General features: G+C 44.8%; 3 protein-coding genes across 3 annotated transcripts in view; all 3 read right to left on the bottom strand.

Moving 5' to 3' along the window:
• LOC138723127 (glutamate-rich protein 3-like) overlaps window positions 1-13,658 on the bottom strand; it is a 39,862-nt gene extending 26,204 nt beyond the window's left edge. The window contains exons 1-2 of the mRNA XM_069862015.1: window positions 13,582-13,658; window positions 1,256-1,349 (exon numbers count right to left, since the gene is read on the bottom strand). Coding sequence (XP_069718116.1) covers window positions 1,256-1,349; window positions 13,582-13,631 — 144 coding nt within the window. The 5' untranslated portion in view covers window positions 13,632-13,658. The remainder of the gene's footprint in view (window positions 1-1,255; window positions 1,350-13,581) is intronic.
• The window catches only part of LOC138723184 (tRNA wybutosine-synthesizing protein 3 homolog), a 299,594-nt gene that overhangs the window by 239,640 nt on the left and 35,836 nt on the right, over window positions 1-24,118 (bottom strand). The window lies entirely within an intron of this gene.
• Window positions 14,138-19,670, bottom strand: LOC138723125 (quinone oxidoreductase-like). Its single transcript, XM_069862014.1, has 8 exons — window positions 19,551-19,670; window positions 19,068-19,220; window positions 17,913-18,076; window positions 17,086-17,137; window positions 15,718-15,867; window positions 15,219-15,320; window positions 15,036-15,131; window positions 14,138-14,777 (listed from the first exon to the last, which is right to left on the bottom strand). The coding sequence occupies exons 1-8, from the start codon at window positions 19,659-19,661 to the stop codon at window positions 14,619-14,621; spliced, it is 987 nt and encodes a 328-aa protein (XP_069718115.1). The 5' UTR covers window positions 19,662-19,670; the 3' UTR covers window positions 14,138-14,618.

Below are 24,118 nucleotides of genomic sequence, written 5' to 3'. Positions count from 1 at the left end.
AGTGCCACATGTAACTTCTTACTGGAAATGCATTTACTGAGCAGAAGCTCAGGGCTAAGCCAAAGCTCTCCAATGTTTAGATACATCATCAATCCATGTCAGCCACTCTTCGCAGTTTCAGGCAGACGGGCATTATGACTGCTGCATTACAGAAGCTGCAGTGGAAGCATAAGCTTGATATTCCATGGAGTATGGCCTCCATACTGACTCTTAGCACATTCCTTCTTGTGTGGAATCATCGTTCACCAGCAGCCCCCATGTCAGCACTTTGAGAGCCCCAGGTGGCCCTTGGACCTTGTCATCCTGAAACACGCTCAGTGTCAGGTGAAGCATTTCCTCAGCTGCAACTACTGTCTTCAAAACTGCTTAGCACACAGAGCTAAGCTCCGAGCTCTGGCTTTCTGTCATTCGGATTTCAGTAATGCAGCCTTAGGCAGAAACGGTGTGACCAGCAGGTCCAGGGAGGTTATTCTCCCTCTGTAGTCAGCGCTGTTGAGACCGCTTCTCGAATCCTGTGTTCAGTTCTGGGCCCCTCTCCACAAGAAGGATGTTGAGGCTCTGGAGCAAGTCCAGAGAAGAGCAACGAAGCCGGTGAAGGGGCTGGAGAACAAGACTTACGAGGAGCGGCTGAGAGAGCTGGGGTTGTTTAGCCTGGAGAAGAGGAGGCTGAGGGGAGACCTCATTGCTCTCTACAACTACCTGAAAGGAGGTTGTAGAGAGGTGGGTGATGGCCTCTTCTCCCAAGTGACAGGGAACAGGGTGAGACAGAATGGCCTCAAGCTCTGCTAGGGGAGGTTCAGGCTGCACATCAAAAATTTTTTTCATGGAAAGGGTCATTGGGCACTGGCAGAGGCTGCCCAGGGAGGTTTTTGAGTCACCATCCCTGGAGGTGTTTAAAAGACGGCTGGATGAGGTGCTGAGGGCATGGTTTAGTGACTGATGGGAACGGTTGGACTCAACGATCCTGTGGGTCTTTTCCAACCTAGTGATTCTGTTATCTAGATGACCTATGGTAGGTAATAATGCAGCAGAAAATGCCTGGATTAAACAAACCTGCCCTCAGTCTCAGTGTGATCGCATGGCTGTGATCTGGCACAGCACGACTTCACATTTGGCTAGCTGGTCAACTCCTCACCAACACATACCTCTAACAAACAAACAACAAATCCATTAGTGGTTTGATTTGTCCACTATTAGAGGAAACAAAGAACTCTCCTCTTTTTTTTTCTCAGAAAAGGAAACTTTTCAGTCTCACCAGTCCTGATCTCAGAAGATGTCGTCTTATCCTGGCATTGCTGAAATATCCAACCAGGTGTTTGTCTGTAAGGCTATTGTAGGTTCCAATAAATCTGAAATAAAATCAATATAGATACATGTAATCCCTTTGATAGTCAAATTATTACAGCTTAAGTTATACATACTTACCCAATAGTTTGCTGCACAAAATGCTATCTTGATGAATCAAGCCCAACATTTTGTCAGATAAATGCTAATTAGACTATGTAAAAGCAAGATCTTACTGTCTGTGGAATGTTCCTATCAGAAACAACTGACTTCTACGTAAGATACAGCAGTTCAGCATTGACCAGCATCCCACCACTGAGGCACAGGGTCCAAGAAAGCCCAGCTCTGAAAGTCTCCTCCAAGACCGACTCTCGCAACAGCCTCCTCAGGTGACCTTCACCAGGCCATCACCATATCATACAACATCTGGAGCTGGATTCCTGGCATGGACTCCAGCTCCCTTGCTACCCAGCCATGGGCTTTGTCAGAAGTGCAGTACATGGTACATCTCCAGGGAGGGGGATGTCCCAGAACTCCTGCACCACTGCACTGCCCTACCACGCACCTCATGCTCCCCTTCCTCCTCCCGCCTCCCAACTCGTGGTAGGCATGGCAGTGATAGAGCTTCTGGCAGCTTGCGCAAAGACCTATAATAATAACTTGGCTTGGGAGGGATCTTCAGAAGCCACCTAATCCAGATCCCAGCTCCAGACAGATCACTTATTCAACTTTATCTCTACAAAAGAATTTTCCTGCAGTCTTCATAGCCAGCTCTGAGCCATTATTGTCTGGTCTCTAACACCAAAAAAATTGCTTTCTTCCGTCTACTCAGGTTAACAGAAACTGCTAGCACCAAAATATATTTTCAAGACAGAACACTGTTTCCATATTATTTTCACTGGCTTGAAAGTTAGCAGACATGTTATTAACTTGGATGCAAATTCTGCTCTGATGAAGGGACTATTTATTTGTGTTTTCAGCCAAAGCCTCCTTCTGTACCCACATTTCCATCCTTTTATTTTAACAGCAATTTCCCCTTCTTTAATGTTCCCTCCATCAGAGGGAGTGTACATCAAATTTGCCACTTTGAACACCTATACAGAAAACTAAGTTGCTTCAATTTCAGATGTCAAAAAATAGGCTTAAATATAACCTTCTGTTTTGAACAATTTTCTCAATTGGGATTCAGCTACGTATCTGTTACAATGTTGTCTGGCTAACCACTAATTTGCTCATGAACAAAAAAGCCTGCCTCAAAAAGCATTTCTCCATTTGGCCTTTACACAAATAGAACTCACAAACAACTCAGGAAAACCAATCTACAACAGCAACATTAGGAACCATCCTAAACCATTTCAGGGACCATTTATGTGAACACAACAGCGACTCCAGGCTACTATTTAAACAGACAGACAAGAATGTTTATCCCTCAAACATATTGATAAATTCAATTGCACAAAACTTGTGCAGGGCAAGATTCATAACTTCCATGGTATATACAGGCCAGGAAGCCTACGGTACGGCATTACGGTTTTGCTGGCTGGCCCCACATGGCTATAGTTTGAAGTGCAACTTGCATTGATGAGAACAATTTTGCTCTCTAAATACAGTTACTGTGTTACATTTTTACATTTTTACATTTACTTTATTACATTTTACCAAAAATCAGCAGATCTGCTCTGTGTAGCCTATTTCCTCAAACTCAATAAAATCCAAACACGCTCTGCAGGAAAGCGAAGAGTTTGTGCCAAAGTGGGGGCAGCAAGCAGACTCCTGTGTCTGCAGGAATCCCATCACTATTGCTCCAGCCCTCAGCCAGCTACCACCTCTTCACCACCTCGGCCTTTCTGTGGAGAGCACGCTTTGCACTGGCAGGACCGAAGAAAGTCCCCCTCCAGACCCAGGTGTCAGAAAAGAGGCAAGTGATGAAGGATCTCTCTTGAGAACCCAGGTCTTCCTGGGTTAGAAAGCACAGACACCGGGCAACCCATCGCTCAGTTCGGTACCAGCCTGCACGGCTCAGAGCCAAGGACCCAAGGCTTTTGCCACACCATGCTCTCAAGATTTTAACGAGACTGACTAGCCAGTAGCACAACAGCTCTGAAGGGCTGCTCAGTCTAAAAGAGTCCTGGGACTAGGCAGTCGTAGCAGCCAGCGTGGCTGGGCTACACTACCTGCTGCCAATCTTTGCCCCTCAAAAGACCCCTCATGTTATGCAAAAGTCCTTTTCTGTATTTGGAGCAATAAACATGGGTCCAATATGAAATGCAAGAACCTCTCGAGTATTTTCCAGTTCCCATGCTAAAATACTCAGGATTGTCTTTAATGCATACACTGAGCAATCCAAAGTGAACAAACTGCATCTCTCTTCTCTTTATTGGTGAAAATCCGCCAAATCAACAAACATAGAGACCCTGATCATGTAGATTGTCAGAGTAAGGCCCTCCCCAGCTCTACACAAGAAATGCCTTGCACCTCTGGAATGCCAACAGAGCTACAACTTCCTAGCTGCCAAAGATCAGAGCTTCAAAAAATTGAACCCAAGATATGAGAGTTAAACACAAAACCAGAAGCATCCGTAACTAGCAGATACCTTTTTTAAGAGTTCTTAGCACAACCTTATCGTACGTCACCCTCTGGAAAGAGGACAAACAACAAAATACATTTCAGTCAGCTGAAGTTTTTAATAGTCTAGATCCATTCACGTTGTTAAATGCACACACACAGCCACACATTGCATAGTGTTCAGCCTGACCTTCAGGCTCTCTGGGCAGGAAATATTTTAATTACACAACAAGAGATTGATCTCTCTGGTTTTCTTTGGCTTTAAATTTAAATGCCACTGTACCTCTCTTGCCTGTCTTTCAATGGGACGATTCATGAAAAATGTCTATTATTAGGCCAGGGCACCACACACAACAGCATGTTCAGGGGAAGAAAGAACAATTTGATTAAAAAAAAAATAAGAAAAAGCAAGGAGATCATGAATTTACAGGAATTTTATCTGGGGTTTCACAATAATCGCCCAAGTAGCCTGCCAACAATAAATTAAACTTTAAACAAACAATTTAGCTTACCTTGTTATGCACGTTGATCAAATACCGGCACTATAGCAACTGTTCTACATTACTTTTTAAAACCATTTGCATTTGAAACCACCAGATTACATCAATTATGCTAAATGTTGACTTACAGTACGCCCTGGCAGTTGCATACAGAGGCAGAGGAGAAACTCAATCCAACTCCTCTTCATTTACTCCCTTCCATCTAATATTTCATGGACCATGTAACTAGTCAAAACACAATTCCCACCTGAGTACGGTGACACAGCAACTTTAGTTTCAAAGACAACTCTGCACACGTTTTCTCATTTAAATTATGAACAGGCTGGTCTTTAAAAATGCTGAATTAAACTCAAAGTTCAGAGAGTATTGGGGAAAACGAGGAAATGTTTTGGGCCTGAAACAAAACCCGTGAAACCACTGGAAAGAATGGAAGGGCATCCACTAGGCTTTGGCAGAGCCTGACTTCCCAGAGACACCCAAGCTCTCTGCCCAGGTGAATGCCTCAGTTGCCTAGAAGAGCAGCACAAGCAGAGCCTCACTGAACACCCGGGCACCGGCTCAAGCTTGGGTTCAAACTGTGTGCAGAAGCAGCATCTAGCCCTGCAAGTCTGTGCCCACTAGCAGCTGCTGCCCAGTTCCTGCTCATGCTGACTGACTGGTTCATCCTCCCCTGTCAGACTTTAGGCAAGTGCAGCCGGAGCGGGCCATGCTGACACCTGTCCCAAGTCCCTCTGGAGCATCCCACTGACACCAAAGAGTTAGACCGACTCGGCACTCCAGAGGATGAGGTGCAGGTGCAATTCCCAGCCCAAGGGCAGCCAGGGCGAGTTACCAAACCAGGTAACTTCCTTTCCCCAGGCACCAAGGAAGTCTACCAAATACCATCATGCGCATGGAGCACATGTTCTCTCTGGACACCCTGAAGAACTTAGTACATGAAGGGAGTTCCCCACCCGCTGGCACAAGGAGGGGACCCTGGGAGGCAGATGCATCCCATTCCCAGGTCTGTCTCTGCTTTATGTGGGCATCTTGACCTCCCACCCGTTGAGACCAGCAGCATGCCAGGTGCTCACCCTTCGGTACCATCTGCGCTCCTAGGTAACACCTTAACTGCCTGTTCATGAAAACAAACTGCTGTTGCTAGAGACAACTCTGCTTTTCTCCCAAAAGTAATAAATTAATAAAGCCAAGTACAAGGACACAAATTAACACACAGAATGGACGCACAAACCAAAAAAGCCACAATTTGTTCTGCTTTAAAAGAATGTATTGAGGGCCAAAGTAAACCAATTATCAGCCCAAAGCCCCGCAGAAGGAATTACGTCTGCAGTGGCAGGGAGTCCAGCTGTGCAGATGACTAAGTACACAAAACAAAAAATACACCAGAGCCAGTGACTAGGATTTTAGTAAATTAAGGAAGTGTCCACTTAGAACTCTGTATTATACCAGATTTTCATTGCATTATCATTACCATTACGACTTATTAACAGTATCTGGTTTTGATCAGCTTACAGCGCAACGCACTGCGTGCAGAGCTTGTGCTGTGTATCAAAAGGATCTTTAAAACCACTCTTATTCATTTGAAAGGACTAAGTCACAGTAGGCATCCAGCATCAATTTTGTAAAGCACATGTTCACAGTTAATAATTTACAGTGCAATTAAATCAGTGACCGTTCACCAAAGAAATAATCTAAGAGAGCATAAAGGCTCTAGTTATTGATCGGTAGAGTCACAGGGAATTACAGCTCCCATGTTTTACATGATCACTGGAGATCGTTGCTCCTTCAATCAAGCAAAGAGTCCTGCCCTAATGGAGACCATTCCTCGCTTTAACAAGCTAATGGATCTGGCATTGCTTCTGCTGGGGACATAAACAAGAAAGGCTCAGCCAGCCTCCAGACAGAACAAATTCAAACACAGACTGTCAGTTAAGAACCCCACAAGGCAAGGCCCCTGCCCAACATGTTCCATTTGGGAGCAAAGACTCCTCCCAGGAGACTTTCCAGACACCTGGCCACTGCCTGCAATACCCTCCCTAAGGAAACTCTTCAGCCACCGTTAAGTACATCCCATTTCAAAAAACAATGCCGTCAGGGTCTCCACAGAGGAAAGCAGATGGTGGCAAAGTGATTTTCTGCAGGACTGGAATATGACATGAAGTCCTGAAGGTCAGGACATTGTGAATTTTAGCTGGGAATAGCCCAACAGGCACATGTGGGCCTAAGAATCCAAAGACGGCATAGTTCCATCACGGAGGATGGGATTTTGCCATCAACCCACCAGTACAGGCATTTAGAAGACAACTGCTGGCATTGCCACACAACTCAACATAAATGCTTGTTCCGTTTGGTGCCTCCAAGCTTGAGCCAAGTGAATACGGCCAGTGACTACACTGCACTTGGATTCCTCTCTCTGTGAAAGAGGACCAGAAGATGAAAAGCCAGGAAAACAATCCCCAGTCTCCGCAAAAAGAGGATCTTGCTTTGTAGGGTGGCAGGGTTGTAACACTTGCAAACTGACTTTTCCAACTACAGCCTTAGGCCATGGCCCTTTTCAAAATATGGGGAGCTGCTGCTGTGCAGCTGGGTCACTGGCAGACCCTCAGCTGCACCACCTTTGGACTTGAGGCACAGCTCTGGCTTCTGTGTTTTTTGATTTCAACCTCTGCTGCTGTGCTTATAAGAATAAGAAGCCACGCTGGAACCCAGCTACTGAACCAAACTTCATTGAAGTCAGTAGATGACTTGAAATCTGGATGGGGCTGTGCAGTCTAATGATAATTAATTGCATTATTTCAAGCTCACAAAACCCTGAAGCCCAGGTACAATCTTCCTCAGGTGATAACAAGGAAGGGGAAGGTCACAGTCTCTCCAAACCACACTGCATCTCTGCTTAAATAGTTGCACGTCCCCTCCAGCCTTGGCCAGCTGACCTCAATGAGACTACCAGTTGTTTGCCTCATGGACACACAGGCTACATTCACCTTTCACTTTTGTTTCAAAAGCTTCAAGCAGCTCTCTTTACTCTTTGCCTAACCTGAACTATTTCATGGCCAAACCACTGAAGATTCTTTGGCCAGATACTCCGTGAAAATTACTTTATTTTATGAATACTTTGCCCCAGGGCATGGTCAATGACCTCAAAGGCAGCCATAGATCTAACAAGCAGACAGAAATGAGCTTACTCTGCCTGCACCCAAAGGCAGTCACGAAGCTCCGGAACACACACAGTGGCTCGCCCAGCACTGCCCAAAGGCTACACAGGACCCTTAGGAAGTTTAACATGGCCAGGTGAAAGTCCTACACCCAGGAACGAACAACCCTGTGCTACAAACAGCACAAGCTGGAGACAGACAGGCTGGACGTAACTCTACTGGAAAGGATCAGCCAGTCCTGGGGACACAAGCTGGATGAGGTGAGTCAGCCACAGCACCGGGCAGCGAGGACGGCCAGCAGCATCCTGAGCTGAAATAAGAGGAGCACAGCTGGCAGGAGGGAAGCGATTGCCCCCTTTCCGTGTCACCCACTAGACCCCATGTGCGTGGCTGCATCCAGGTTTGGGCCCTAGTGCACAGGAGCCGTGGATGCACTGAAGTGAGCTCAAGGAGGCCACCAGGATGGTGGAGCTGGAGCACACGCCCTGTGAGGAGAGGCTGAAGGAGGAGAGGCTGCGCAGCCGGAGCAGGGGTCAGTCTGAATGAAGCAACTTGGTCTGATATCAGCTGACCCCATGAGCAGACCAGACAAGAGACCTTCCTTGTCTTTTGCAGAGTGAATTATTTTGTGATCCTGTGGCTCATTTGACTGCTGTACTAAGCTAGCACTATTGAACGGCTCCCAGAGTGAGGAGCAGAGGCAAACCCCACATGTGGTGGCCTCTCCACTTCAGCAAGGTCTTTGCAAGTCACAGCTCTGCAATTTCCAGTGTTTTCCCTGTAAGGTAGAGATTGGAGCTGTTCCTCAATACATCTGTGAAATAAATGCCATCGGCCACGGCAGAACTGTTTCCCCAAAACTGTTCTAACAAACTATCATCCCGACTCCAAAAGTGCCTTTCACGGTAACTAGAGGGAAACAATCTTCCAAGAATAAGGTTTTAAGTATTTTGTTTGGAGTCCTATATATTTCTGCATACAAGAAACACTCTTTTTTCCAAAGGCTTTTATACAAGCAAATCTTTCTACAGGTTCCAATCTTGAGCACAACTTGGCATGGAAACGGGAGCCAAAAGGCTCTTGTTCTGCTACCGATTTGTGACACGGCCGGGAGCAAGGGACTCGGTCGGTTCTTTACCCAGAGCATCGCTCAGCATACAGGACGTGCCAAATCACGTTACAGAGACGGGGACGTGCACAGGTCCTCAGGATCTGTAATTCGTGCCGCCTCGGGGCCGTGTGGATGCTCTGAACGTTCCAGCCCGCGGCTGCGAAGCCAGACACCGAGGAGGGGCACACCTGCCGCCAGCCCCTTCACGGACGGAGGGGATACAACGAATTCTCGGGGTCTTGGCCGGCGCTTTCGTTGTGAGGGGACAGGCGGCGCATCCCCCCCGCGCTGGACGCAGCGACACGGCGGTCCCCGAGTTCCCAAGGCTCGGAGCGGCGCGGCTCTACGCGGAGCCAGCCCCCGGCTGCACCCCCACCCTCCTTCCCCCCCAGGCTCTCGCTCCGCGTCCCGACAGAACCGGGCAAGCACGGCCCGGCCCCCGCTCCACTCACCCCGTCTGCGGAGCTCCCATCGCGGCGGCTCCCAGCGGCGCTATTGGCCGCGTCCCGAGCGTCGCTAGGACACAGCGGGGAGGGGCGGGGTTGCCAGGGCCGCCCCCCAACCCCCCGGCGGCGGCCGCCTGTGACGCCGACCCCGAGCTGGCAGGAGACGCTGCAACGGGCTCTTCCCCTGCAGTACCAGCGAGCTGCCAGGGTAAAGGAAGAGAAAGGCAAGGAGAAGGGAAGGATGAAGAAGGCCTTTGGATACAATACACGCCTGTGAACTTAAAAACACAGTGGGAGATGAGAGGATGCTCGATTGTTTCAAATCATAGACTCATAGAATCACCGCGCTGGAAAAGACCCACCGGATCGTTGAGTCCAACCATTCCCGTCAATCACCAAACCATGCCCCTCAGCACCTCATCCACCCATCTTCTAAACACCTCCAGGGAAGGTGACTCAACCCCCTCCCTGGGCAGCCTCTGCCAGTGCCCAATGACCCTTTCCGTGAAAATTTTTTCCGAATGTCCAGCCTTAAACCTCCCCTGGTGCAGCTTGAGGCCATTCTGTCTCATCCTGTCCCCTGTCACTTGGGAGAAGAGGCCAGCACCCTCCTCTCTTCCTTTCAGGTAGTTGGAGAGAGCAATGAGGTCTCCCCTCAGCCTCCTCTTCTCCAGGCTAAACAAGCCCAGCTCTCTCAGCCGCTCCTCATAAGGCCTGTTCTCCAGCCCCCTCACCAGATTAGTTGCTCAAATATCCATCCACATTTCCATTCTCTCAGCACAAATGACAGGAAAGCTCCAAAGGGTGCATTTCAGTGGCCTCCAGCTTGACTCTGATACAGGAGATATCATCATCCTTCCCTGCTCCTGTTGTTCCTCTGCATCACAGCGGTTCCTCTCAAGGCTGCAGCACAACTGAACTGAGAAGGCGAGGAAGAGCAGGGCCAGCCCTCCCTTGCTGATGAACCAGCTCCAAAACATTGAAGGACTTCAGCTGTCCTTCAATGGTCCTCTGTGCCATGATCCACCCACATGGAATACTGAATTGTCTCTTGTAAAAGAAGCAACTATCAAGAACATCAACATCTTCCAGACTTTTTTATCTTCCCAACCCTGCAATTAAAGTCTCATTAATTTATTGTATCCTGCTGGAACACACCAAGGCGGCAGGAACACATGCAGGGAACCACTCGGTTACAACGGAGAGGGGATACTTTTGAAGCACCATTTATTTTGGGCACAATGATATTAACGAACCACAGCTGCAATTCCATCCCTCTGTCTTTCAGAAATACACGTACCTGCCCTTTCCAGATGCTGCCATGGCTACACATGGCACACACAGATACACAGATAACATGTGGCAAGCGCGGAACCCCAAGCCCTGCCTGTCTGTGCGAAGTTGAGCACAACAGTGAGAGCCGGTGTAGCCTCTCCCACCACTCACAGCCCCATCACAGAGAGCACCACCATTCGCTGATTCAGACCCCTCCTCTGATTAAACTCAAAACCAGCCAACCTGACAGAATTATTCTGCCTAGTTTGTTTGTCTGCTATCCTTTTCCTCCATACTCTCCGCTCTGTGGAGGGGATGGCACGTTCTAGAAAGAGAGCTGGACCAAGGGCTCTCTAGGATGACAGACTCTCCAGATGGGTGCCCTGACAGACCAGACGCAGCTGAAGGATTAGTCAGAAATGTGACAAGCAACGTCTCCTAGAAGCTCAGCTGCAGCAGTTCCCAAGCCAAAGTGGTTCCCCCTCCAGTGACAAGAGTGTTCTGCTAACAACGAACACAGCACGGAACATCCATGGACACTTTCAACCGTTCCCCCTGGCAGATTACAGTGAGAGCGGGTTTGCGCTGAAATGCGAGGCTGGGGCTACTGGAACTAAGTTATGGGCAAGCCCTGGCCCCCTCACCTTCAGCATGACAAGATCTCACAGCGCTGCACCTCCACCTACAGCCGCAGCCCAGGCTCATGTCTGCCACAGCACTGACAACACTGCCCTCTCATCCCTCACACCCACCTCCTGCCCACAGTCCCAAAGAGCCACTGCATCTCCTTGTTCCTCCCTGTACCTTGTGGTCAGTGTTTTGCTGTAATTTTTATTCACACTGCGTGTCCCAAAATGAAAGCAACCCCTTCCATTTGTACCATACATCAGATATAGACCAAGAATTTAGATGCTCTATTGCATGTCTTCTTCGGGCCCCTCACTACAAGAAGGATGTTGCAGCTCTGGAGCGTGTCCGGAGATGGGCAACGAAGCTGGTGAGGGGGCTGGAGAACAAGACTTACGAGGAGCAGCTGAGGGAACTGGGGTTGTTTAGTCTTGAGAAGAGGAGGCTGAGGGGAGACCTCATTGCTCTCTACAACTACCTGAAAGGGGGTTGTAGAGAGGAGGGAGCTGGCCTCTTCTCCCAAGTGACAGGGGACAGGATGAGAGGGAATGGCCTCAAATTCCACCAGGGGAGGTTCAGGCTGGACATCAGAAAAAAAAATTTCACAGAAAGGGTCATTGGGCACTGGAACAGGCTGCCCAGGGAAGTGGTTGAGTCACCATCCCTGGAGGTGTTTAAAAGATGGGTTGATGAGGTGCTGAGGGGCATGGTTTAATGGTTGATGGGAATGGTTGGACTTGATGATCCTGTGGATCTTTTCCAAACCAGTGATTCTGTGATTCTGTGACACAGCTGTCTGAGTGCTGCAGGTTCAATGTGCTTGGCTTTGCCGGGAGAAGCCTGCAGCGTCAGAGAAACAGAAGAACTCCTCTGACACCTTCTGGTCAGGAGCCCGTAACAAACCCTGTCCTATGAACATCAGCAAATGCATTGACAGGGAAACTGCTCTCAATTTCATCTCTGAGCATTAGCTCCAGCACAGAGGCGGCGTGAAGCAAGAAAGGAGTCACTGTAAACCATAAGCCTCTCATTCCTGTAACACCCTCTGAGCAAAGGACAAATTAAAAAGAACCACAGATTTTAAACCATACTGTGTATAAAGAAAATGTGTATTTTCATACACACATCATCATATCAACCATTAACTGCTATGCTTGACCTGCTATTTAGTACCTTCACATTAAGAGATGTTTTACTTTTTCTAACAGTGCTGCCAAGCAGAATCACAGATTCCCTACCTGCCATAATTTCACCAGAAGGAACAGGAATAATCAGCATCTTTTACCTTAATAATCAGTTAAACACTGCCTACCCACATCATTTACACTAGGCTAATCATTCTTAAACCTTCAAATTCAGAGCAGGTGGGAATGCAGCTCCCTACTCATGTTGGAATTTTGACCTGCAGGGAAGCCAGCATCTGGCCACTGGGACATCCATACAGCCTCCAGCTGTGACAGATGCCAAACCTGTGACACTGGCAGGCAAGGACTACGCTACTGCACTCCTACAGCCAAGTCCTCATAATCCTTCTCTTCCCCAGCAACTACTTTCAAAAGCACTTACTAAAATTAGTTTGAAATACTTAACTCCAGAAACACTCCCATCTTTATCCCTGGCAAAAGCATCCATTTGATGCAATGGCTATAAGGGTTGTATGAACAAGGAACAGTTAAATGACTCCGTATAATAGCAGAAGGACCTCACATTTACATTTGCACAGAAGAAACAGCGCTGTGATCTGCCTGCTGTAGAAGACGGAGCTCAAGTAGTTCACCAAACCAATTACATGACAAACAGCTTGAAAGAAATGAGGACTTAACTCAGTCACCCAGCATATTCCTTTAGACCTATGTTTAATAGCTATAATATCTTAGTATTATCCCCCCCCCATCAGAAATTCAAACACTTTCTTAATTCCTGCTGGGAAAAATAGGTAGAGCTTTTTAGAGGTGCGTATATTTATGCTATGTTAGAAAATTTACTCACCTGTAAGTTTAAATTATCACTTGAGTAGAAATCCCAAACATGGCATTAAAAGAGACGCTTTCATACCTGAAAAAGGCTGATATTGCAAGTCTGAATCGGTGACTTGGAGCGCTCTCCTCTCTACTGAGAGGTTAATGCAAAACACCAGAGATGCACTTCCACAGGGACAAGCTTGGTGCTGGACAATGTCTTCCTTACATGACTTAACTTCCATTAGAAGAACATTCCTTTCCTCTTTGACACTGAGACCTTGCTCTTTCACCACCAATATTAACTAAATTAGTTCCATAAGCCTCCCTGTAAAAACCTCTTCTCTCACCTTAATATTTTAACAGGGGATGACAAACCTAGGGGAGAAATCCAGACATTTCAAAAGATTTTGCCAATTATTTTCTTAGTTGGGATTAAGCAAAACATCAGTAGAAATTAATGCCGTCTCAGAAAAAAAAAAATAAAATCACAGCTTCGAAGAAGGTAGTGCAATGCCTGAGGAAACTACACTTGGATTCAGAGAACATGTGCTGATTTATGATAGTATGACACTAAACAAATCTAAATCAAATGTTAAAAAACAAGTTTCGCAGACAAAAATGCCTCTATATTAAAGTTTATGGTCAGTAAGGACTCACTTTTCCTCAGAGGAACAGAAAAGTTCTTCCTTGAAGTTGAGAAAATTCATCTGCAAGTGATGACTTCATGACTCATTAGAGAATTGGATCATTAAAAGGAAGTGCCTGTAATACCAAACATTTTGAGTGTAAAAACTGTCAACACAAAGAAATTGTTCTTCCTGAACTGCATTGTATTTGGATATGGACAACAATGTATCCACCTTCATTTATGAACTAACACAATTCTCAGCACCAATGAAAGCTGTTCAGCCTTTCTCTTCTCCTCACTTTAGCCACAGATTCAGGTGACTTTAAATTTAATAAAGTTTGCAGGAAGAATTTAAATCCTCGCTACCCAGCCACTTACCATCAAGGAATTAGCTGTTTCTCCCAATATCATCAGCTAGAGAGTAGCAAATACAATAACAGCAAGTAACTTCAGAGTTACAGTCCCTCTGAATTATCTGTGACATTTGCAATTCAGATACTAAGTCAGACATAGCAAAACAAAAATGCCTCTGCGTCCTAGTAGTTCTCATTTGACAGATTCTTTGGCCGTGAGCTCAAAAGTGAATTGTTTTGACAGTAAAAGCTTTTATTCCAAGTAAATTATGTGACAAAAATGGAATAAGACAAATTACGGTTAAAAAATTAACAAAGTCCTAGTTATATCTGTATAGCTAGTTCTAGACATATGCGTATCTGTTAAAAATCATTTTGCACTGCCCACAGCAGCTTCATTGTAACTTCTCAGAGAGCAAGAGATCCAATCCTGCCTGAGGTATTCGCTTCCCTTGTACCACAAGGCCACATCACCAGAGAAAATTTATTATTTCCACATCAGCCAAAAGAGCTACAAAAATTACTTTAAAGTATACACAACTCTGCTTATTACAAAAAGAAAACCGATTGGTAATTGATTGATATAATTAATGTAAATCAGCATTTGCTCTTACTGCTAAACCTGATTAGAAGTAAGTTTTATACCATACATCCAATTAATCATGTAAGCAAAGATGCAGTTAGAACAGCTACAAAATAAATGGGAAAAGGCTTCACAGAAGGAGCACCATCTTTCCTCGTGCACCACTGCCATGAATAATGTCTTCATGAGCCTTAGCTACTTGCTCCAGTGGATATTCTGGGCCCACAATTGGGTTCAGCCAGCCAGCTTCTATGCCATCAAGAAGTGCCGCTGCACATTCATGCATCTCCTCCGGCATGTAATAAAGACAGCATTTACCACCACAGGGCCTTTACATTCTAGAAATGTATTTACTGTTTATGCAAAAGTTAAACCAAATTTCACAACCCAAAAATATTTTATGATGTTCTGAGATTAGATAAAAATGTAAAGGAATGAACCAACAAGTTATTTACGGTGAAATGATCCCTACAATAGGTTTTAACTGAAAACAGAGAAGTGTTGGAATATGCCAACAAAACATGCTTTAAAATGAAAATGTTCCTACCTCAGTTGCAAGAAACAGACTGACTCCAATTATACTAGATTCCTTAGTCATCGTGTCTCTGGGATTTATCTCGATGGGACCTCTACAGCCCACAACCTGTTACAAATAAGTTACGATGGAGTTTCACTCATAACTATTCAACTGTGGTGTTACGTGCACAAAGTAAGTGACAAAACCACTTACCATCACCCTTCCTCCACAGGACAGCAATTGTAAGTCAGCAGCAAGATTGATGTTAGGGAGCATTTCTATTATTATATCAACTCCTTCCATCTTTGTGTATTCCTATACAGGATATAATACCTTATTATCAGTCCAATTAGTGCTTGGGTACTACTGTTTATTTCATATCCTATAAATAACACACATTTTACAGTTTATTGATTACATTTTAAATACAGCCTTTGTACTAAGACTGACAGGTAATAAATTTAATATTAGAGTATTTTGATCTGATGAATTGTAATATGCTACCATACTGGAAATTGCTGGAATGCAAGTTTCTAAATTCCATCGCCAGTGAAGAAAGCTCAGCTCTTCTAGCCTGGGAAAGTTTTTCCTTGTGTAGAAATGAAAAAGACAGTACGCTATTGCTCCCACATAAATCTACTTAAAAAAACTTCTGCAAATGACTGCTCATTCTGTTAGTAAGAAGAATCACCTAGCCCTGATACATGCTTACCTTAATTTTATCAATGTAATTTGCTTCTCTGTGATTAAATACTTGGTGAGCACCATTTCTCAGGACTATGTTCATGCCCTCCTCAGTTCCTGCTGTACCCAAAACCTTTAAACCACAAGCTCTGGCAATCTGACATGTCGCTATTCCAACCTGAGGGGATGAAGCGGGAGGGAAGAAAAGCAAAAAAAAAAAAAAACCACAAAAAGGAAAAATTAAGTAATTAAGTCTTTTTTCTCTTTCTTTCTTAGCATCGATTTCATATATTTCACCTGCAAATTGGAACTTACCAATTAAAAATTAGCCTGGAAACATTTTTTTAGCCATAAGTTATTTGCACCTTAGAATCAGTCAAATAAAGAAAAGATACTTACAGAGATGTGGTAAAACTTTGTGGGGTTTTTGAAGAGATATCAGCATTTAATATAAATCCACGTAGAATGCAGTCTGTTTGTTAAAGCTGGGCCATAGATACTTGATACAAAGCCAAGGCAATTCTTGCCTTCACAGAATCATCTGCTATTGATACCAGCACTACATACTGCAAAGAAAACCTGCAAGCAGAAATTTTGTTAACATTATGAACCTTGCACAACCAGATAAATTATTCCTTTAGAAACCAAATTCTCTGGGTCTCGTATCAGCTCTGCACTCCAGAGGATGTTTGGAGGTGTTGGATGCCTCCACAAAAACCTGGTGCTGGAGCCAATGGTCATCCAGGCACAGCAATGCCATCTCTTGGCATTGCTCTGTGTCATGGCAACAGCATGGGAGACCAAGATGGGGGAACACAGACACCGCCTGCCCAGGATTCAGTCCCAGCTGGTCAGCTCCCGGAGGCTACCGATTCAGCAGCTCCCACAGCAGCCACAGTTACAGGATATGTTCCGAAACGCATGCTCCAAGGATGCTGACTCAACCACCTCCCTGGGCAGCCTGTTCCCATGCCCAATGACCCTTTCCACAAAAAATTTTTTTCTGACGTCCAGCCTGAACCTCCCCTGGTGGAGCTTGAGGCCACAGCCCCTTGTCCCGTCCCCTGTCACTTGGGAGGCCAGCTCCCTCCTCTCCACAACCTCTTTTCAGGTAGTTACAGAGGTCTCCCCTCAGCCTTCTCTTCTCCAAGCTAAACGACCTCAGTTCCCTCAGCTGCTCCTCGTAAGGCTTGTTCTCCAGCCCCTTCACCATCTTTGTCGCCCTTCTCTGGACACGCTCCAGAAAAAAAAAAGCATCTAAATCATCTGAAACAGAAACCTAATTTTGTTAATCCACTAATTGATATAAATGTGACCATAAATCACACCACAGACAAAAGCAGATGCAAAGACAGAAAGCAGCATTTCTTATAAGCTGCCTTCTCCAAATACTTACCCCCCCACTGGCTCCATGCACTAGCACGCTCTCTCCTGCTTTGGCATGCCCTCTGAGTGGAAAACAGAAAATATTGGCATGAAGATTGCAGTACACAGCCGTTACGCGTCAGATTGTATAAACCAACGTCAAATCTCATCTTTCACACAGTATGATTTCCAATTCATGTTATGGCTAAACAGGTACAATCAGCTGGAGGCAAAATAAACTATATCACTTATAAATTTACGTACTGCACAGTTATGTTGTGCACCTAGCAGCAAGTCATGGTCTGGTACTGAACTTAAAGATTTTCACCTGTTACAGAACATAAAAGTAAACCATGCTGGTTCTAACAATTTGTTCCATCAAACTAAACCAGATGTCCAGACCTAAGCTCTCACCTAGCTGACATGAAGCCTGGCTTTAACTCATTACCCTGCCCTATGGCACAGACAGGGCTGTACATGAAGCCTCTCTGGCACAGAGGCTCAGGAAGAAGAGAAATTAGAAGAAGAAATTAGAAGAAATTAGAACTATTCCTGTTCTTCACTGGCTAAAGTAACAATTAGCACTGAGAGAGAGTTATACATTTTATTACAAGAATCTTATCGGAGAAGCCTTTCCAGGCCTGTTCTCTTGAGAAGAAATGTGTAACAGGAGAACACCGTTGCTAGCTTCTAGGTGACAATGATATGACAATGCCATCAGCATAACAAATTTAACTTAAGAGTTTTAAACATTTCCACTCATTGATCTCCTCTCCTTTTAGAGGACAATGAAAATGCGGGCTTCAATATTTTAAATATTCATAAGCAAAATGGATAAACTTAGATTTGACACCTTACTTTTGGAAAAGAGCACGATAAGCAGTGAAGTAGGGTATTGCAACTGCTGCTCCTTGTTTAAAGTCCAGTTTATCCGACAAAGGAAACACTTTATTAGCTGCAGCAACTGCATAATCTGCATATCCTCCAGAGATCGTACCAATGGTAAAAACCCTGTCACCTTTCTAGAAAGGAGGGAAAAAAAAAAGAGAAATTAATCATCTCGCTTATATTTTCTTTAATATAGTTTAAGAACCAGTTCACAGATGTTTAGGTGATTTCTAACAGCTCTCCTATTAAAACTAACCGATTATATTTGTCACAGAGAGGATTTTTATAATGCTAATACATACAATCTATGCAATACAAACCATATCATTTCATACACCTAAAGTGTCATAATTAGAACCCCGGCTCTAGAGGGTAACACACAAACCTACTGTCTCATTAATATTGACCTTAATGAACCTGAACACTAGAGAATTCCAAACACAGATTCCAAATGCAAAACCTAAAAAGTTTTCACAAACACAAAATAAACATTTCTCAATTATTTTTGCTTAAACGTGGAAAAGAGATATTCTCTTAATAAACCTTACAACACCTCAATATTGCCACTGCTCTGCAGAAGGGCCGGCTCAAGCCAAAATCCCACAGGTGATGTGGACATGCACAGCGGGCAGCACGTCACCTATGTATGCCCAGCGCCGTGGCACAACACCAGCTGTGGGGCCAAGACAGCACCCAGCCTGGCCCTTGGCCACTGACAGAGCAATGCCAGGGCCCACAGAAGGCACAGATACACAGCTCTGAGTCTTCTGCTGCCAGCATGGTGACCTCCATAAACATCCAGCATGTGGATGGGGTGGGTCCGGTCTGCGGACATTGGGTAGTAACTGCTGCAGGGTAGTGCAATGGTTTCCCAAGCAGCTCGAGCATGCAAATGCACGAGCTTGGCCACTCGGCATTTTTGGGATGTCTGTCTGGGGCACACACACGGATTGCATCAGCTCTCACTCTGGACTGTCAGGGCGACCCCACTGTGTGCTGCCACTAGCTGGCAAAGGTGAAAAAAGCCAGCAAAGCAATAGAAACAGGATTAGCAGCAGAGCAACCACACAAAGATGATCCCATAAACAATCATGAATTAAAAATGAATGTATTTTCTACACCTACCTTGAATGCAGTAACATGTTGTCCAACCCCTTCAATTACACCAGCCACATCTGAGCCTGGAGTGTAGGGTAAAGTTGGTTTTCTAGCGTAAGTCCCAGAACGAATATATGCCTCGACAGGATTCACCCCACAGGCATGGACTTTAATTAGCACCTAAAGAAAAGATGCTCCTTAAGCAATAATTAAAGAGTTTTAGAAATTGAATCCACAGCACAGGATCATGGCACTTTAACTAGATTTTTAACAGAGTAAGCAAAAATCTGAACTGAGGCTATTTTCAGGAAATCCTTTCTATAGATTATGTAGCCCACGTAAAAGTAAAAAGCCCACACTTGTTAAACATGATGTCTCAGGTTGTACAAATACACTGATCAAAAACTACATATTCAAGATGTAAAGTTTTGGTTTGCATTCTTCATTCTGTTCTGAGTACGCCTATTATCATCCAATGCCATTATTTCAGTACACAGAACTCATATATACCTGATTTTCTTTTGGAACAGGAATAACGACATCTGACTGGATTTTAAGCACTTCAGGGCCACCAAATTCAAAAACTCTGACAGCTCTCATCAGATTTCTTGTGGCTGCCATAGTTATCAGAATATCTGCAGGAAAAAAAATATGGTATTGCTATCATAATTTATTTTGCATTTTCAAAATAAAGAAATCAAACAACCACCTGCCAAGCAACAGATTAAACAGAGCTTCACTCTTTATTTAAACTGGGGGAAGGAGAGTTGGTTTGGGTTTTTTTCCCAAAACTTGCAAAACACAGAACATTTACCCCACCACTTGCAGGGCTTTATGGGTATTAAGAGAACCACATGCAAATAATTTTCCCATAGCAATGTTTCTACAGTAGCTCCTGTGAACAGGAGCTGTCACATCTGTACAGATATACAGCACTTTGGGGGGAAAACTGCTACAACTTACTGCTACACTCTGGCAAAAAAAAAAGCCTGCTACACACAGGCCAACAGGGTTGTCTAACCAAGTGACATTCCAGTCCCCGCTCCTGCAGGCTGTCAAACCTCCAGGTAAAAAAGGCAAAAAAAATCTATTAATCAGCTATCACAAACAAAGGTACCCCTAGAACATTAAAACAAGCCAGGAAAGACTGAAATGCAGACATTTAAGATTCCAGTCCTTAATTCCACAACTGCATCTGTATGTGACAGCCCTGTGCTGCAGCTCACAGCTCACAGGCACTGCTGGACACAAGGAAAGCTTATCAACACAGGGAGGTGCAACTGCTCCAACCACACTCATTCCTGATGGGCTCCAACAAACCACCATGAGCACGGTACTCCCACCACAGGACAGTTACACACAGTTCTGTCAGGAAGCTGATCCACTCAGAGAGGAGCACTTTACTGGTGACCTAGCAAAAAATCACGGAACAGCAGAGGCACATAGGAACCTTATAGGTATCAGGAGATCCCACTGCTGGCCAGCTCCAGTTATGGAACTTCAGGGCTGCAGACAGAGGCAGGCTTTTCCCAAAGATGATTACAGCTTTCACAAGGACCTGACTTCAACATTATTTTTTTCCTAACTCTAGTCTGTAAGAAGCCTGCATAGTTTTGGTTGTCTGTTCAAGCCAGAAAGAGCACTGGTCACAGGGATGTACACTACTAAGATTTCCCTTAGGACATGGCAAAAATCCACTCTGCCAAGCAATTTCTGCAGTACAGGTCACTTTTATATGTTGTGATAACAAACCAAAAAGCAGCTTCTATTCTGCTCAGAAAAAAAATGGACCCATAAGTTTTAATAAACTATTCTCCAGCCTGGTAATGAACCTAGTATGGGGCCGCCTTCAGAGGACTGGAAGCAGCCCGGTACTGGTTGGAGTGGCTGCAGGCAGGCAGACATCATCCCAGTGGCTCCAAGCACCTGGGGAACCCCAGACTCATCGGCACAAACCAGTTGCGGAATGGGGCAGGGCCCAGGGCCTGAGAGTGGGGGAAGCAGGGAAAGCAGCAGCAGCACAGCCCGTACAGAGAGCTCTGCCCCTCGGGATCATAACATCATAGAATGGTCTGCTTTGGAACAGACTTTAAATATCATCCAGTTCCAACTCCCCTGCCATGTGGGGGGACTCCTTCCACCAGACCAGGCTGCTCAAGGCCCTGTCCAACGTGGCCTTGAACGCTTCCAGGGATGGGGCATCCACAGCTTCCCTGGGCAACCTGTGCCAGTGCCTCACCATCCTCATTGGGAAGAAATTTCTCCTTATGTCTAGCCTAAATCTGCCTCTCTCCAGTTTATATCCACTGCAGCTAGTCCTGTCACCACAAACTTTTGTGAACAGTCCCACTCCAGCTTTCTTGTAGCTCCTTTCAGGTACTGTAAGGTCGCTAGAAGGTCTTTTCAGAGCCTTCTCCCAGGCTGAACAACAACAACTCTCTCAGGCTGTCCTCATAGCAGAGGTGCTCCAGCCCTCTGATCATCTTTGTAGCCCTCCGCTGGACCCGTTCCAACAGCTCCATAGTCTTCTTATGTTGAGGATTCTAGACATGGACACAATACTCCAGGTGGGAGGAATAGAGGGGCAGAATCACTTCACTCGCCCTGCTGGCCACGCTTCTTTTGATGCGGCCCAGGACACGGTTGGCCTTCTGGGCTGTGAGTGCACATTGCTGGCTTATGTCGAGCTTCTCATCAACCAGCACCCCCAGGTCCTTCTCTGCAGGGCTGCTCTCAATCACGTCGTCCTCCATCCTGTATTGAAACTGGGGATAGCCCTGACCCAGGTGTAGGACCTTGGCCTTGTTGAACCTCATGAGGTTTCCCCAGGCCTATTTCTCCAGCCTGTCCAGGTCCCTCTGGATTACATTCCGTTCTTCTATGAGGAGCATGGATAAATCCGTTTTAAACTACTCCTATATGAATATATTTTCGTACCTTGAGAAAACACGCTTTTTTAAAAGCAACGTTATTTATGATGAAGGACTGTTTTCTTTACACAAAATCAAAGATCATGTATCTGTAGTGCCGCTTTAATTCTTTCTCTCTGTCTCCAGGATATAAACAGGTCTGAGATCCAGAAGAAAAACTGCGCCTGGCTCATGGTAACACATGAAATGTGTAACAAAGACGATGTGGTAAGAGGACATTATGGTACAACTTCTGTATTTATGTAATGCAGGATTCCTAATGTCATGGAAAAAATGGCATGTAAATGGAAAGAAATGTTCAGGTGTTTTTATGACTGTTACTGAGATGAATCAGCACTCTAATTTAAAAATAAACTGTCCTCTAGTTGCTCTACTTAACAGATTCTCAAGAGCTGTTTTTAGGAGAATGCTTTTAAGCTTAAGACCAAGTTCCCTGCGTAGTTGTAAATGCAGCCAATATGAAATGTGACTGATTTTGTATGGTCAGAAGTCACATAATCCCCACGTCTCAATAGCTTCTCAGGAAGTCAGGAATAGGTGTTGCTTCTGTCACAGAACACTGACTTTCAGAAAATGATTTATGAAAATCTCGGATGAAGTGAGCCTTGGTTTTGCAAAGCCGTGGCTCTGTTCAAAATGAAAGTTGTCCTGTCCAGAAGTGAAATAAGCTCAGTTTCTGTCGAATGCTTGCTGGTCTTTGGGCAGTGATATAAGAGTCATTAGCAGGTGCCACAGGGTGAAATACAAAAAATGTATTCCTCACTGACACCACAGTGACAATTGCTGTATCAAACCACGCATTTCACTGGTGGAAGTTCTGTATCAGGCAGCATTGAGATGATGCTTTCTGGAAAAGCAGCGTTCCAGAGACATAGGAATTACTAACTTAGCTGTTCAGAAAGACTGGCTTCCAACTTAAAATAAGAACATTTACGGAGGAGATTCTACACAAACACATTTAAGTAGTTTTCAATTTTTGAAGGAAAGTGGGGAGTGCTACTTCAGCAGTTTTCTTTTATGCCATAATTTCTTAAAAAAGCATATGAATCTGATTATTTTATTGAATATTTTCATTTTACAAGAAAGATGAGAAGGGCTGGACAAGACAGGAACGGAAAGGGTAACAGCTGACATCTCTCCAGTTAACGCAGCACATTTCTTAGTGCTGTAAATTGAGCAAGTGAAGGCAAACGGGGGGGGATGGTGCTTATGGTTAAATAATCATAAAATGAAATAAGTAATATAAATGCCTCAAAGCAACTTTTCTCAGTGGAAAAAAGTAGTATCAGCCTTTAGGGCCGCTCTGCAAAAAAGATAGCATAGAAAAGTAGGGAAATTGTACTGATAAGCCCTGTAGAATGTCATACAGCTTTCTCCACGCTTGCAAGTCCAGGAAAAATTGCCATTAGCGTCTCAGTCTTCTGGCACAGCTCAGGGGGTCTGAAGGTGATGTCTTGCATTTTACAGTTATGAAGTTACTTCCCTTTTTTCTTTTTTCCCTTGTCTTGTGTATTTATGCATCTAGTTTCAACTTTGACTAGGTACTTTTTTTCTTTCTTATTGGTTTTTTTTTTTTTTTTTGTAGCCCATCTCCAGTGTTAATATAAATATTTTGGTGTTTTTTCCAGATGGCAGCACTCAAGAAAGCTACTGGTGATGTTGTGCTCAAGTTTGAACCATTTGTTCTTCATGTGCAGTGTCAAGAGATGCAGGATGCACAGCTTCTGGTAAAATTACATTGAGTAACAGTATCACAATATTGTTCTCTTATATTCCGTGCTGCAAAGGTCAAAGTGTTGGCTCCTGAGCAAGCTCTTCCTTGCTGTGAAAGTGTGTGAGACTTGTTTAAGGTATCTTTTTTTTTCCTCAGCATTCAGTGGCTGTTGATTCTGGGTTCAGGAACTCTGGTATTACAGTTGGCAGAGGAGGAAAAATTATGATGGTAAGGACTTTTCTACTGACCTGTAAGGAATATAACAGAATCCCATCATTACTTGTAGCCTCAGTTTTTTCACAAGCCAAGATCTGTGCTGTAACGTGATTGACTGCTTTCACAGGCCATGCTGTAGCACTGCAAATTCTTTCTGCCTCATTTGACAGCAAACTAACCAATTGTGTGGAAGAGTGGTTTTTTTCCTTTAGTAAATT

This window comes from Phaenicophaeus curvirostris, chromosome 8, assembly GCF_032191515.1.
Source record: "Phaenicophaeus curvirostris isolate KB17595 chromosome 8, BPBGC_Pcur_1.0, whole genome shotgun sequence".
NCBI lineage: Eukaryota > Metazoa > Chordata > Aves > Cuculiformes > Cuculidae > Phaenicophaeus > Phaenicophaeus curvirostris.
Note: the sequence above shows the minus strand (reverse complement) of the source record. Positions and strands in the feature narration are given on the sequence as shown.